General features: G+C 54.4%; 4 protein-coding genes across 4 annotated transcripts; 1 reads left to right on the forward strand and 3 right to left on the reverse strand.

Moving 5' to 3' along the window:
* Nucleotides 1–2,343: 2,343 nt before the first annotated feature.
* Nucleotides 2,344–3,333, reverse strand: CGGC5_v010872 (uncharacterized protein; the record flags this gene model as incomplete). Its single annotated transcript, XM_032020537.1, has 3 exons — nt 2,344–2,459; nt 2,543–3,061; nt 3,225–3,333. 3 exons carry the CDS (start codon nt 3,331–3,333, stop codon nt 2,344–2,346), a joined length of 744 nt encoding a protein of 247 aa, XP_031892351.1.
* Nucleotides 3,334–7,859: 4,526 nt separating this feature from the next.
* CGGC5_v010873 (uncharacterized protein) lies at nt 7,860–9,434 on the reverse strand (the record flags this gene model as incomplete). The annotated part of the gene is made up of 4 exons (XM_032020526.1): nt 7,860–8,843; nt 8,905–8,983; nt 9,037–9,122; nt 9,177–9,434. The coding sequence occupies 4 exons, from the start codon at nt 9,432–9,434 to the stop codon at nt 7,860–7,862; spliced, it is 1,407 nt and encodes a 468-aa protein (XP_031892350.1).
* An 875-nt stretch (nt 9,435–10,309) lies between these two features.
* On the forward strand, nt 10,310–11,239 carry CGGC5_v010874 (uncharacterized protein; the record flags this gene model as incomplete). Its single annotated transcript, XM_032020515.1, has 1 exon — nt 10,310–11,239. One exon carries the CDS (start codon nt 10,310–10,312, stop codon nt 11,237–11,239), a length of 930 nt encoding a protein of 309 aa, XP_031892349.1.
* A 469-nt stretch (nt 11,240–11,708) lies between these two features.
* On the reverse strand, nt 11,709–13,532 carry CGGC5_v010875 (Drug resistance protein; the record flags this gene model as incomplete). The annotated part of the gene is made up of 4 exons (XM_032020504.1): nt 11,709–12,004; nt 12,067–12,314; nt 12,375–12,433; nt 12,486–13,532. 4 exons carry the CDS (start codon nt 13,530–13,532, stop codon nt 11,709–11,711), a joined length of 1,650 nt encoding a protein of 549 aa, XP_031892348.1.
* Between the last annotated feature and the right edge of the window lie 26 nt (nt 13,533–13,558).

A 13,558-nucleotide genomic window follows, 5' to 3' on the forward strand; every position in this document is an offset into this window, starting at 1 on the left:
ACGTAATGGAAGAGTAGATCTCATCGACTACGCAAAGTATTTCAGAGAAACCTTAGTACGATCCTGCTTGCCAAGTCTTTATGTATCGGAAATGACGTCCTGTTATTCGACGGTCGAGCCCTTGAAGGCGAGGGATCTGCGAACTTTTCGGGTACCTAGACGAAGAACAGGGGTCGTCGTTTTGTAGGCAGGATCCCAATGCGTCTATAAATTAAGTAAAACTCCCGGATATGTGCTTGAAGCGCCGGAGAACAACGACAGACAATTTCGTTGTAATTGTGGATGTTGATGTTTTGACTGACGACGCATATCAAGTTCAAATCCAGAGTGAATGCTCAACTTACCTAGGTTAGAAAGTCCTCACAACAAAGCGAAACTCCAGAGTATTCAGCTGGCTCTATACACAGAATGATAAGAGACAAGACACATGGTTCGTCGGCAGCTTTGAAGAATTGTTGAGGGTGCTTCCATAGCCCAAGGCTTGGCAAGTTAAGCAGCTGCATTAGAAATGGATCTTGTTGCGGAGGCAATGATTTCCTTGCACCATTGTTCAAATAATCCCGCCTGTGATTATATAGAAGGAAATAATCACACATGTGAGAACAGGACCTGCGTCATAGCTTATGTGGCCCCCTTGGATCAAAACGACCAGTAGCTCTACACCAGCAACGCCTCTAGCATAGGCCCTACCGAAGTTTTTGAGGCCGTGGCTGCCGGAGGCCGTAAACAAACTTGACGCCCAACTGCCAGACCAGACCTTCAGAGTCTAGGACATGTTTGGTTTAATCGTCAGTAGATCATCTCAGAGAAGTACATAAACCCTAGAAACCGCCATTTCGATACATCACTCAAGAATGGGAAGACCAGCAAAGGCATCTTTGAAACGAAGCAATAGTCCCATGGCGAGGCAATGAGTCCTCGGACGAAAGTGCTCTCGCGGAAACCCCTAGGTCAGACAGCATTCTTTGCCGTTGTTTTTTCAGTGAGAATAAACGTCCAGAGTTGACGGGCGGCGGACATAACGCGTCCTTCGAAAGTTCGATCCAGAGTATGGGGTCGAGAAAAGAACCAATAGCCGTAGGACCGCTCTGCCCAGGCGTGGGTGCAACAAACAATCCTCAAGCAGCATCATTCTTGGCTGTGTTCTCATGTTTGGACATAGACTAGAGGGCATATTTATTGACACGAAGCGGCTGGATTTCCCTTGGATACGTTGTCTGTTGTGACACCAGATTTGTCAACATCATACATACAGTGCTTCTTTCGCAAGAGGACTTTGATCGAGTATATAACCTCACCTCCCAGCTCGTCGAATAGGTCTCGCAAGACAAACGATGTGTATGGCAAGCGGCGTCTGCAATCATTGAAGTCTGGCACCGGTGAATCTCGAGAGTAAGAAAGCCAGTGACCCAACGGCAGACGCCTGTCTCGAGTAGTCGCATATCGTATCTTGTCTCGGTGATATGCCGGAACACCCTCGCCATCGACCAGCGCTTCTGTCTGTAAGTTATTCGGCGGCTACCAGGTCACCACTCGAACCACATCTATGCGAAGCCGAGGGCGAAAATGACCGGCCAGCATACAGCCATGATGCTGACGGCAGGTCTCACCCGGGCCAAGAAGATAGAGGGAGCCAGACATTTCACTCACCATCCATACTCACGACGCCATTTGGGTGCCAAGATTGTAAGAAAGCTCGGTGAAAATGCTTAAATATTGCTACCCGGCGGGAGGTGATATTCGGCCTAACCGTTAAACATCACTTCAACCAACAAAATCCGTGCCAACGATATCACCGTCGCGATTCGGAAACCACAGGCATCATCGCACAGACGTCACAGCAAAAAACAAATGACAGAGTCATCGGGACATATCATCCAAGTTTGTTCAATTTGATCCAAAATCCCATATCCCAAAACAAAAACCCTAGTAGGTCCAGCGTTCCCTACATGAACGACGAAACGAACCGAGCCACACGGGCTATCCGTGAGGAGGGGGCTCACTCTCGGATGCATCTAACCCAGGCGATGCACCATGTTGAAAGAGAAAATGTTCCTAGACCGGCATAACCCATGGTCCCTCCTACGTTCCCAAAAAGCCTCAAAAAGGGCATCAAATCATCTCCCCAATCCTAGGGGAGGAATCATCGGCTTCTCTCGAATGCTCTATCTAAAGAACGCCGATGGATGAACTGAAAGAGAGAAAAATGTGCAAGAAATGCCCAGCAAAAATACTCCTGTCCCAATGCATGACGGACTCTCATTTTTTGCTTCGGAAAGAAAGTCATATCCACATGCGGCATCAAACAAAAGAGAGGCATACTTCATCATCTCGCGGTTGGGTCTACCAAAGACGTCCCGCGAGGCGCCTGCTCAGCTTCTTGCGCTGGTTGACCGGTTCGTTCTGACGCACATTTCTCCAGGGGCTGCGGTCGCGGTCTTCCCAAGTTTGCATTTGCGCTGTGTGAATTGAGTCAGTCATTTCCCTTTCTCTCTCTCTCTCTCTCTCTCGGCTTCTTCTGTAGAATGCGCAGGGGACTTACCAAGAAACCTGTTCCAACGGCGGTCCTCGTCCCACAGGATATCGTCTCCAGACTCCCTCGCGAGCCTCTCCCTCCTAGCCCGCGACGCCGCCTCCTCGCCGACCAGGTACGGGTCCTCGAGCGGGCGAAAGTCCCTCGCGCGCTGCGCTGCCTCTTCCTCCGCCATGCGCTCTGACATGAAGCGCCGCAAGTGTGCGACAGGGTCGGCTCCGCCCTGGTTCATGCGCCTGCGGGCGACGTTGTTGAGGGTCGGGTTGGAGTGCACGGTGGACCATGTCGGTATGCGGAAGTTGTTGAGCTGGGGAACGACGGCCGACGCGGGCGGGATCGGGGGCAGGCCGGAGCGGGGCTGGGGGGTTGTGGTGCCAGAGCGGGTCGGGGCCGGGGCGGCGGGTAGCAGGGAAGTCGGGTATTGGGTGGAGCCATTCGGGTTTGCGGCGGCGTTGTTTGCCGGGGGCGAGTATGCGGGTATCGGCTCTGGGTTGGGTGCAGTGGAGTGGTATGAAGGCGCGTCTGAGACTTTTCTTATTGTTAGTCTTTGGCTCTGGCGAATTTCCCATGACGGGAAGGCAGGTGTCGTCGAGGTGAGGCTCAGGCGGGCATGTCACGCGCCGCCGGGGCCACGGCCAGTGCAGAGGCTCCCGGCGTCCCGCTCTCGACCTCGTGAGGATGTTCTACTTACAGTAAGACGGTGCGGCGGAACGGATCGAGGCTGTTTCAAAGTCCTCAGAACTCAGCGCGTCGGTGCGCGTGGGGAAGAATCGCGGGTGTTCGGCGACGGCGGCGGCCATTTTGACGAACGAGACGCTTGGTGGGATGAGTTGCAAGTTGGGAAGCGCGTGGTCTCAACGAGTTCAGGTGTAGCCAGTCGAAGGTAGGATGCGAAAGGTGGAAGAGAAGATGGCGACCATCGGGCGGCAGAGGGACAACCGGGCTCTCTTCAATAACGGTGAAGCGCAGCTCGAGCAGAGATGCGGCGGCGGGTAGTCTGATGTATGTTGAGGTGTGTGCGTGTGTATGTGCTGTGCGCAGAGATAACGAGGGCGAGAGGGTCGCAGAGAAGGTTGGGAAATGAGCGTTCTGGACGTAGATGACGCCTTCCAAGGCTCCAAGTTCTAAGACATGAAGGTCAGGGGAGAGGAATAAGAAGTCGGTCACGCACGAAGCGATGGAACAAGAAAACGAAGTGGACGCCGCCCACGGATAAAGCAGCCCAGCGATGGCTGCAAGCTTTCAGTCCGAGCCGGCGGGAACTGGGATGCCTCTGCCCGAAAGGTGGGTGCCCTTGGTGCGTGGTATGTGGTGTACCGCCGTACGCAGCGAGTGTGTGTGCGTGGATGGGGGAGGGGTGTGCGGTGTAGGAGTGGAAGCTTGCGTCTTGGCGCAGCAGTAGCTTCGAGGCTCCTCGTATGTATCTTTGAGTAGATTTTGGGGATGGACGAGACCTTCTGTGGTTGTATAGAGGAGGTGCGGGACACGTGAGAAGGGACCAGAACAAACGGCGAGACCAACGACAGGAAGGCAAGGCCGGACGGAAGCAGGGTTCTGGGTTGATGTGGTTTGGATGGGTTGATGTGGTTTGGATGTGTTTCTGTGGTGGTTTGGCAGGGCAGGACGATGCAGGTCAGATGTACAGTTTTCCTCTTTGAGAAGCAGAGGGAGGGGTGAGGGGTCGAGGCAGTGGAAGGGGGAAGCAGAAGAGGATGGATGGCATGCAGGTTGGGCGTGGAAGGTCCCCTTATACTAGATCAGGATAGGGAGGTAGAGGATGAGGAGGACCAGATCAATAAGCAAGCCAACAAGAGAAAGAAGTTCGCGTTGATATTTTAGCTGCTGGCCACGATAGACATGGTTGAACCGGGGCCGCGGATAAGAAAGGGGAAGCAGGCACCACGAAGCACGATGGGTAGACTGGAGACAAGACGGGAAGCAGCATCAGCGTCAGCAATGCAGGCTGGAGAGGCCGAGCAAGTGGAGGCACTGGAGGATAGTACCAAGTGGCCCACGGGGGCGTCGTGTTCCTGGCGCAAACGTGCCGGTGCCCAGCATTGGCTGACGACGATGGAGAAGCTGTCAGTTTAGCCATGGGCAGCGCCCCATTTGGGATTCTGGGGGGCGTGGAACAAGTGGAGGGCGAGGTGGATGACAGACGGGGAGAGAACTACTCAGTGAAGCGAACGGGTCAGGCTTGGTGAGGATGATGAAGCGAAGGGCGAATGTGGGAGTGAACGACAGGTACGATGCATACATAGCCTGGTCCGTTCAAGAGTCCAATCCCCATCAGCAGCCGCGGGAAGGCAGCAGCAGCAGTAGCAGCAGAGGGGGAGCATGAGTGACATTCCGAGGTTGAGGGTGAGGTGGGGAGTTGCGGCGCACTTGCTGCATTCTGGATGTTTACTACACAGCACACTAAGACTGAAGTAGCAAACTACGAATAGAGAGCGGGAATAAATGGCCACCGGAGAAAGGCCCGGTTTGGAAGGCCCGGTTTGGTTGTTGACTCTTGACGAGCAGACAGGCACAGCAAAGCAAAGCATAGCAATGATAAGAGGAGAGGGGAAAAGAAGAAGCAAGTGTCAGCTAGGCGCGGGGTCGTCGCCCATGGAAGGGCCCACTTCACTATAGGTACTTGACTTAACTTGACCTGAATTGTTGACCGCACTCAGCACAGCCCAGTCCAAGTCCAGGCCGGGCCACCCATCGAAAGTGCTCTTGCTGCAGCTGGAATTAATTAGCACAGCGCCGTCTTGGTCTTGCCCGTCGCTGAACTGAAAGGAAGAAGCATGCCCAAAGGTGCAACCTGTCGTCCCCATCCCCACCAACGCCGACGCCGCCCGAAGCCCCCGAGAGAGCTGTCAAAAACACCTCATCCCGTCACGTCTTTGCTTAACTTGTTTAGTACTGCTAGTAGCATCATCCCGGTGAGGCTTTTGCGGCATATTGTTTGGCGAGGAATAACGTTTGGGTGAGGCGCTGCGCACAGGCTGGTTCACATACGCGCCTGTCCTACAGAAACATCAACAGGAACACGGGAGGAGAGGATAGATACTGTGGTGGTTGATGTTAAGGCGGTCAGCGCCGTACCTTACTGCGGCACGACAAGACAGACAGAGGGTACAAGTCATACATGGAAACGTTTTGTTTCCAGTTCTTGGTGGCTTCTCGTCCACTCGCCGGGTGCGCTGAGCTGCCTCTGGGGTCTTGGCAGGGAAACGCCGCGGCCTGTGAAGGGACCCCAATTCTATGGGTCTCGGCGGCTTTTGTACCGCTTTGTATCTCAGGTATTCGTACTCCCCTTCCAGAACACTCAACCACTTCCATTCTCGCTCTTGACTGCCCACGGCGAGGGGATGAGCGATAGCGGGGGGCTTGGGGGGTTACACCTCGGGCCAATCCACCCGCCAGCCATCTGCGAGCACGACAGGGATCGGGGGACATGGACGAGGACGGCCACCAAGAGGGACTGTGCCTTCTTTGCACCAAAGCATTTGCAGCGGAACTTGGTCCGGAGGCGAGGGGGAAAACACATGTAACGTAAGGTGGTAGATGCACAACTGGCAATGGTAATCACAATGCTGGAACTGAAAGTGCTAAACCTGAGAGCACCATCAACAGCATGGATGCCAGAATGTGACGAGACGGCGCCAGAATGAGGTGCTTGCCGTGTGCTTGTGCAGCACGATACGGAACACCCGCTGAACCCCCCGCCTTGCCCAGTCAAGAAACCCCACCACGGCGCCATGCAATCAACCTTGGTGAACTTGCCCTTTTCTCGGAGAAACATGTTACAACTTGTGGATTACGGGAGAACCACGCGTCTCAAACCAACTCCGAGCCAAACAGATCCAAACAACCGACCTTCCATCGATACTCTATGGGGAGAGGGACAGACATGATGCGTTGTATGAGAGGTCTGAGCCAAGAATGCTAACTGGAGCTGCGTGTGAACCCGCCCTAATCCACTATGACGAACAATCCTCCCCGGCCCAGCCCTACACCGGCAATCCCAAAACCTGCTTGTCCTGCCTCTCATTTTCCGAGGGATCGACTTTCCCGTCGCGTTGTTTGATGCGATGTATATGTTTGCTGTCGCTGCCATTCTGTTACCGTATTTGGCTTCAGGTTATCCCCGGCATCACATTCGCAGCCACAGCTAGATGTCCCCTGAGCTAGACACACATCACCAAATGCCACCGCAGCGTGGTATCATTATCTCTCGGGGATGCTACATCATGGAAAGATAGAAAACAAAAAGGTGGCTTGGCCGGGCCCCGAATGTGGCACACGAGCACAAGAGCACAAGACCAACGCCCTTCCATTCCCTCACAAGACCAAGCCTCGCACACCTCACTCACAGTGTCATCCCCAAAAGGCCAGGGCCTGGGCTGTTCGGCATATGCAGCACGGAGGATTTCTCCAACTGATCATCGGCCACCCGGTCGATGCAGTTGTTCGTCCCTCCTCTCTCGCCCTCCATTTTAGGGTGTTTTTTTTTCTCGGTCTACTGCCGTATGAACCGCCAAAATAAATACATCCAGATCGGCGCTGCCAAGGTTTACTGGAAAACAGCCGCTGGGCGATCGATCTGTATGTCGTTTTCTAGGAGGGGGGCGTACTTCTATGGCAACTTTCCAACGACTTCCATTCCTGATGGTGGAGAATTTTGCACCGTCAGCTTGTAGGCCCTTTTCTCTCCCGATTGAAGTGAATATCTTATTTCCTTTCGTGGTATTGTGCTCCATAAAGAGAGACAACGACGTATTCGTAGAGATGACCAGCAGCTCGCAACCGGGCTCCCGGTCGCGATAGTGTCAGCATGTCGTCAACTTCTCCATACTCGGCACCCGTCATCCGCACGAAGCTCCATCAAGTATCCCAGAGCCCCTCCCTTTCCCATGGGTTCGCGGGGGGCAACCGCGACATGTCAACATGCAACATGACATATTGACAGACAGCGACAACAAACAAGAACGCCTGTTCAATCGGAGGCTCTGGCGGCTGGCCGTTGAATCCATAGCTCTAGCTTGAGACACCTCACGAGCTCGGACACCGATCCGACCTGCCCATTTTTTTCGTCCGAATATCTGCGGCCTACCGAAAGGTAAACCTTGCCTCAAGGTAAAGATCAGACTGAAACAAGCGGCTACTAGTCCCGAGCAAAGTGCGTCATCTGGCCCATGTGGACGAAACGCAGCTTGAGCTTGTTTATACTACGCTCACAGGCGTAACTGGAACTCGAGCTTGCACAGCTGTGGCTGGGCATAGTGCTAAAAGTAATGGCAGGCCAAAATCGGTGATTGTATCTCTGGAACTTGCTCTAGTAACAGATATACATGGCCTCGGAAGCATTCATGGTACTGTCGCCCCACGACTCGGCTGTCCATTTGAAAGAATCCGCCGCCTGCTGGTCGACGTCGATGTTCACCTTCAACCCGTTCTTGTTGCTGGCGTCCAACCCCGTGAAGCCCGCGATGACGGTGCCGAACTCAACACCGACATTCTGCGTCTGGGACTTCGTCTTCCAGTTGCCCCCGTCAATCGCGTTGGCCGAGATGGTTCCGACACGCACCCCATGGCTTCGCGTCCTGTCGACGGCGATGAAGGAGCCAGAGGCCCACGCCAGCCGGGAATGTCCGTAGGAGGAGATGATGAGCTCAAAGGTTGTGTTCGTCACGTTTCCCAGGCGGACACGCAGGTTGAAGTTGTCGTCGGTGGTGCGGTGCAAGAACCCGGACAGCCAGACGCACACGGTGGGCGGCTGGCGGAATATCGGCGGTCGGGGGCGCCCGCCGTTGTCTGAGTCTTGAAACTTGACCACCTTGCGGAAACCCGTCGAAGTCACGGCGCCGGAGAACCAGTTGCCGACCAATATACCGGTTTCCGTGGGCAGCGGCGGGAAGTACCAGGACAGCCCGCCGCCCTGCAGGTCAGCGCTGTTGTCGCCGTCCTTGTTGAGCGTGATGGGGAACTTGTGGTGCTTGTCTGGGAGCTTGGCGTACGCGGTGACGCCGGTTTGGTGGCCCTGCGCGATGTTCAGACGCTTCAGGCCGACGACCACTTTCTGGTCCACGGCTTCGACGTTCGTGTTGAGGAACACCGTGCCCGTGTTATGAGAGTGGCCGCTGCCGTCCTGGGAAGTGGCCCACGTATCCCATACGTTGGCGCCGTCTTGGAAAGCGTCGATGTCGGATGCGGTGCCGTATGCGGTCGTGTCTTTCAGCTCGCCTGCCCAGGCGTGGTCCTGTGTGACGAAGCGTCCGACGGTTCGTCCGAGCTGTGTGTATTCGACGGTGAGAGGGCTCTTGATGATATTGTGAGTTCGACTTGATCATACTGCGAGGGGCCTCCAGCTTCCAACATACCAGCTTGGTTGGCTTTGTGATTTTGCCGACGAGTCTGACGCCAACCTGTGGGCGATCGTTGTAATAGAAGAACGTCCCGCTGAAGGGACGATCAGCAAGGCTCACTAAGTATCAATCTAGCAGACCTCTCACCGAAGGAATTGACGTTGCCACCACATGAAGAAAAGTCTGCCTCCGACCTCGAGCTTGAGCTTCTTGCGCAAGCCAGGAACTTCGACCTGATATGGTGAGCGAATGAAGAATACGTATAACAACAACACAAGTGTTTGTACCTCTAGGCCCCAAGAAAACAATCCGGGATTCAAGTGGGCGGAACACCGAATGGCAGTGTTGAACACAACCATCTCCTTGATCTCGTCTTCTGATGGAATTCGTCCACCGAGATCAAGGGGCTCGGTGGCGACAGGCTTTTCGGTCGAGATGCCGGGCGATGAAGTCGGGAGCTCATCAGTGTCGTCATTGCTACCGTGAGATACAATATCGGCAGGGGTCGCCGCGACATCCTGCTGAGGGGGGGCGATTTCTGCCATTCCGATGTGATTGAGGATGCGACTTTGCGATGTCTTGAAATGACCTGGGGATGATGAAGGTCAACTTAGTTCGACACCGCGTCACCGTCCTTTTATCTTCATCATGTGTCCGCGGGCAGCTCGGCGACATTAAAACACTAGACAGCTTCTCATGGACGCTTGAGACACGGCGTCACCGTAGACAATAGTGTTGTGAACTGCCGATAGGGCCGCTCGTATCCAGTTAGACGCCAGATACGGCTCAAATCTATTTCTGGTTGAAATGTGTTCAGCTATTCATCAGCCGGGTGGGTGATATATCAGCGTCATATCGGCAAGCCCGTCGGCATGCTGGGAAAAATCGTAAATCGTGGCGTTGAAGTGTTGAGCTGAGAGCCTCAGCTGAGTCTCTCAGCTGAGAGTAGCTTGCGGTGCATATTGACGGTCCTAGTGTCTGCAAGGAGGCTACAAACGACTTTGATTAGCTTCAGCTTACATCTTCCGTCTCAGCCTATACTTTCAGTTTTACTTCGGCTTGTAACTCTCCTGTAAAGCATTCAACCATGGATTGGCTTGGTTGGCTCTGTATACGAGATTGTAAGTCGAATTTCTAACACCGTTGCTGTTGGGTATGGTTGATGTCTGTGACATGAGCTCAGCAAAGCTCTTCCACTAACAACCTATATTCTAAAACTGACGAAGAATGTGGTTGTCATTTGAGGCAGCGATTTCATATAAATTACAATAAAACTACCTTGTACCCTCTTACAAAGTGGACAAAGAAACTTTCACCAACACAAAGTAAATCGATTATCTCTTTTTGCTTTTGATTCACCCCAAACAGCATCTCACCCTGATAATCGTCCATTCAGTTCACAACTCCCATAACAAGAGCCATGGAGAACCGCCGTCTGGGTTGCTACGTACAATCCCACACATACGATCGCGATCCCAAGCGATGGCTGTCAATGCTCCCGCTCGGCGAGCCTAGCCGACACACTTCTCACATCATCATATCCGCTTTCCATCTGAACTACACCAAGGACGACGGCGCCGGCAACCACAAGATCTACCTCAACGACGAGATCTACGACCAAGGCGACAACGTCAGAGTGTGGGAAGAAGCCGCCGAGCTGCAGCAGAAGGGCATTCTCATCTTTGGGCTGTTGGGCGGCGGCGGGATCTGGGAAGCGACTGGCCTCGGCGGCGGCGATGCCGAGTTCGACAAAGGCTACAAGCTCATCAAGGACATGATCGCGGCCAAGAAGCTTGACGGCGTCGACCTCAACGTCGAGCCCCACAATCCCATCGGCGTGCAGGACATCGGCAACGAGGGAGTGATGAAGGTAATCAAGAAACTCAAGGCTGACTTTCCGCATTTGCTCATCACCATGGCTCCTGGCGGCGGCGAACTGCTGAGCCCGGGGGGACTGTCCGGGGTCGATTATCAGACACTGTTCCGAGAGGAGGGTATGCACGATGCTATATCGTGGTTCAACGTGCAGCTGTACAACAACTGGGGAACGCTGGATGTGGATGAGTTCAGCAGCTATGTGGCCGCCGGCTTCCCGGCAAACAAGCTCGTTCTGAACTTGGTGGGGAACCCCGACCCGGAAGAAGCTGCCGATGGCTGGATTGATGGGCCGACCATCAAGACGGGTGTCGAGGCGATCATGAAGAAGTTCCCGGGCATGGGCGGCATCGATTGCTGGGATTGGTACAACGCCACTCTTGATGGCAAGGAGCCCGTTGAGCATCCCGAGGCTTGGTCTGATTTTGTGAGCGCTGTTCTCTTCCCCGACGGCCACCACAACAGTGCCTCATGAGTGTTCGTCGTGTGTGCTAGAGATGGGAGGTCGGTGGTCGAACTTGGCCTCGAGCTTGGGCGGAAGCTCGAGGTCAAGATTTGATGGGAAACCACTGGAACTCCTGACATTGGCTGTCGCTGGTAGTCATGACAATCATGGTGTAGTAAGAATTCGGGGCTTTGGAAGTGCTAGAATTGAATACAACTCTCACAAACATCAGTGCTGGTAGGGCGGCAAACGGATTATTGACTTCGCTGCAGCGGGCGGGATGTACTTGGTCCCCATCTTGACATCTCGATTTCCTAGTAACAATCAGGATTGCATCTTTAGTCCCATCTCCCCCAGGCAGCAGGGCACTAAACAAGGCGGCAGCGGCGGCTCAAGCAAATAGAAACCGCTAAGTCCTACTTGCTAGCTAAGAGCTAAGACGACGTGCAGTCTCAGCACCACCACCACCACTACCTTCACCCTCCACCCCTCAAACGCTTTAGTCGTCCTTCTTCCCAGCCGTGCCGCCCTTCCTCAGCCCCCAGAACGCAATGACGACAACGGCCACCGTCGCCGCGAAGATGGCCCAGAAACCGGCGCGGTAGCCGGCCATGCGCGCTTCCCTCTCGTCGGGGGCGGTCGAGTGCTCCGTCACGGAAGACGCGATAGCCGCCGTCACGGCTAATCCCACCGCGTTGCCGATCTGGCCGACCTCAGCGAAGACGCCGCCGGCGAGGGATTGGAGGTCTGCCGGGAAGGCGTCGGAGATGATGAGGTTCGAGACGGTGAAGAGGGCTGTTGTTGTGAGTTGCGTCAGTCTTGCGGTTACTTCTCAAGAGCCGAAAAGGGGGGTGTACCGTCTGCGCTGACTGGTGATAGAGCGAGGGCCCAGAAGGGCGCGTACCAGTAGTAGCCGTCGATTTTGACCGTGGCCATCGCGAGGGGCGCGGCGATGGTGATGAGGGCGGAGACGCCGGCTAGGGATTGTACCTTAACTCTAGAGACGAGGTATGCGCACGCCATGTTCACGATTGTGCCTGTGATGATGTGCGGGAGGAAGCGGAGGGAACTTTGGAGAGCGGATACATGTTGGACTTCTTGGAAACTAGAAGGACGAATAAGAATAAGTCTTTGCGTTCTTACTTTGAGACTGTTTTTGACTCACAATAACATGATGAAGTACTGAATCGAATTCAGTGCGGCCCAACTGAGAAAGATGGATACCTGTTCGGTGTAAGATGCAATGTTGAGTGTGTGATCAGAAAAGCCGACGTACGCAGATGGATGTGAAGGCTGCATTTCGCCACAAACGGTTTGGAATGAGCGCCGGTCGATTCTTCTTGACTTGGATGTCCATCCAAATCGGAAAAGCAACCAATAAAACGACAGCTACGACGAGAAGAGCAATGTTGGAGGCGTCGCTAAGTTTCGTGTAAGACGAGGTTGTCATGGCCAGAACATACAGCAGCAGACCCAAAGCGACGCTCACGATGACAGCCCCGATCCAATCAATGTCCTCGGTGAGCCGGCGAGTCCACGTCTTCTCAGACTGTCGATGCACAGATGGAAGAGACCAGATTGCCGCTGTTGAGAGGCAAACGTTCATCATGGCCATTATGTAGTACCCCCACCGCCATCCGATGGTGTCCGCGACAATTCCACCGACGACTAGACCAAGCGCGTAGCCCAAAGGGAATCCGATGCCGTTCATGGAGAAGGCGACGTTACGCCAGTTCCCCTTGGGAAAGGTGCTCGTGATGAAGCTCATGGCGGTTGGGAGGCACATTGAGATTGAGATTCCCAGAACCATGCGGAAGAGGATAAGCTGGATACCGGTCCTGGCCAGGCCGACGGCCACCGTAAAGATGGCATAGAGAAAGCTGCCTGTCAACCACATCAGTTTCGCGCCGACGACTTCGGCGACGGCGCCGAAGATGAGGAGGAGACAGCCTGCTGCCAGGGAGTAGACCGCGGCTGGCCATAGCGAGAGACCATCGGCGAGGCCCACATCCGCAGCGATTCGTGGGAGGGCAGCGATGAGGATGCCTGATCCCATCGTATTGAGGAAGTTGACGCCTGCGAGTGTGACGATGACAGTGACGCCTTTTGCTTTGGAGACATTTCTGGAGGGGTTGCCAGTTGGGTTCTCGGTGTCTGTTGTAGGTTGCGTATGGATGATGTCCTGCTGGTCTAGAGACTTTGGTGTTTGGCTGCGTTTACTCTTTGAAGGCTTCAGAGATTGCATCTCGATGGTCGACGCCGCTTGACTTGGGGCATCCTGGACCAACAGGGCCTCTGGCATTGCCTCTTTGAGACCAATCATTGTGTACAATCAGTGAGAGGGTTGGA

Source organism: Colletotrichum fructicola, assembly GCF_000319635.2.
Source record: "Colletotrichum fructicola Nara gc5 chromosome Unknown KSG_Nara_v1_contig06, whole genome shotgun sequence".
NCBI classification, from domain to species: domain Eukaryota; kingdom Fungi; phylum Ascomycota; class Sordariomycetes; order Glomerellales; family Glomerellaceae; genus Colletotrichum; species Colletotrichum fructicola.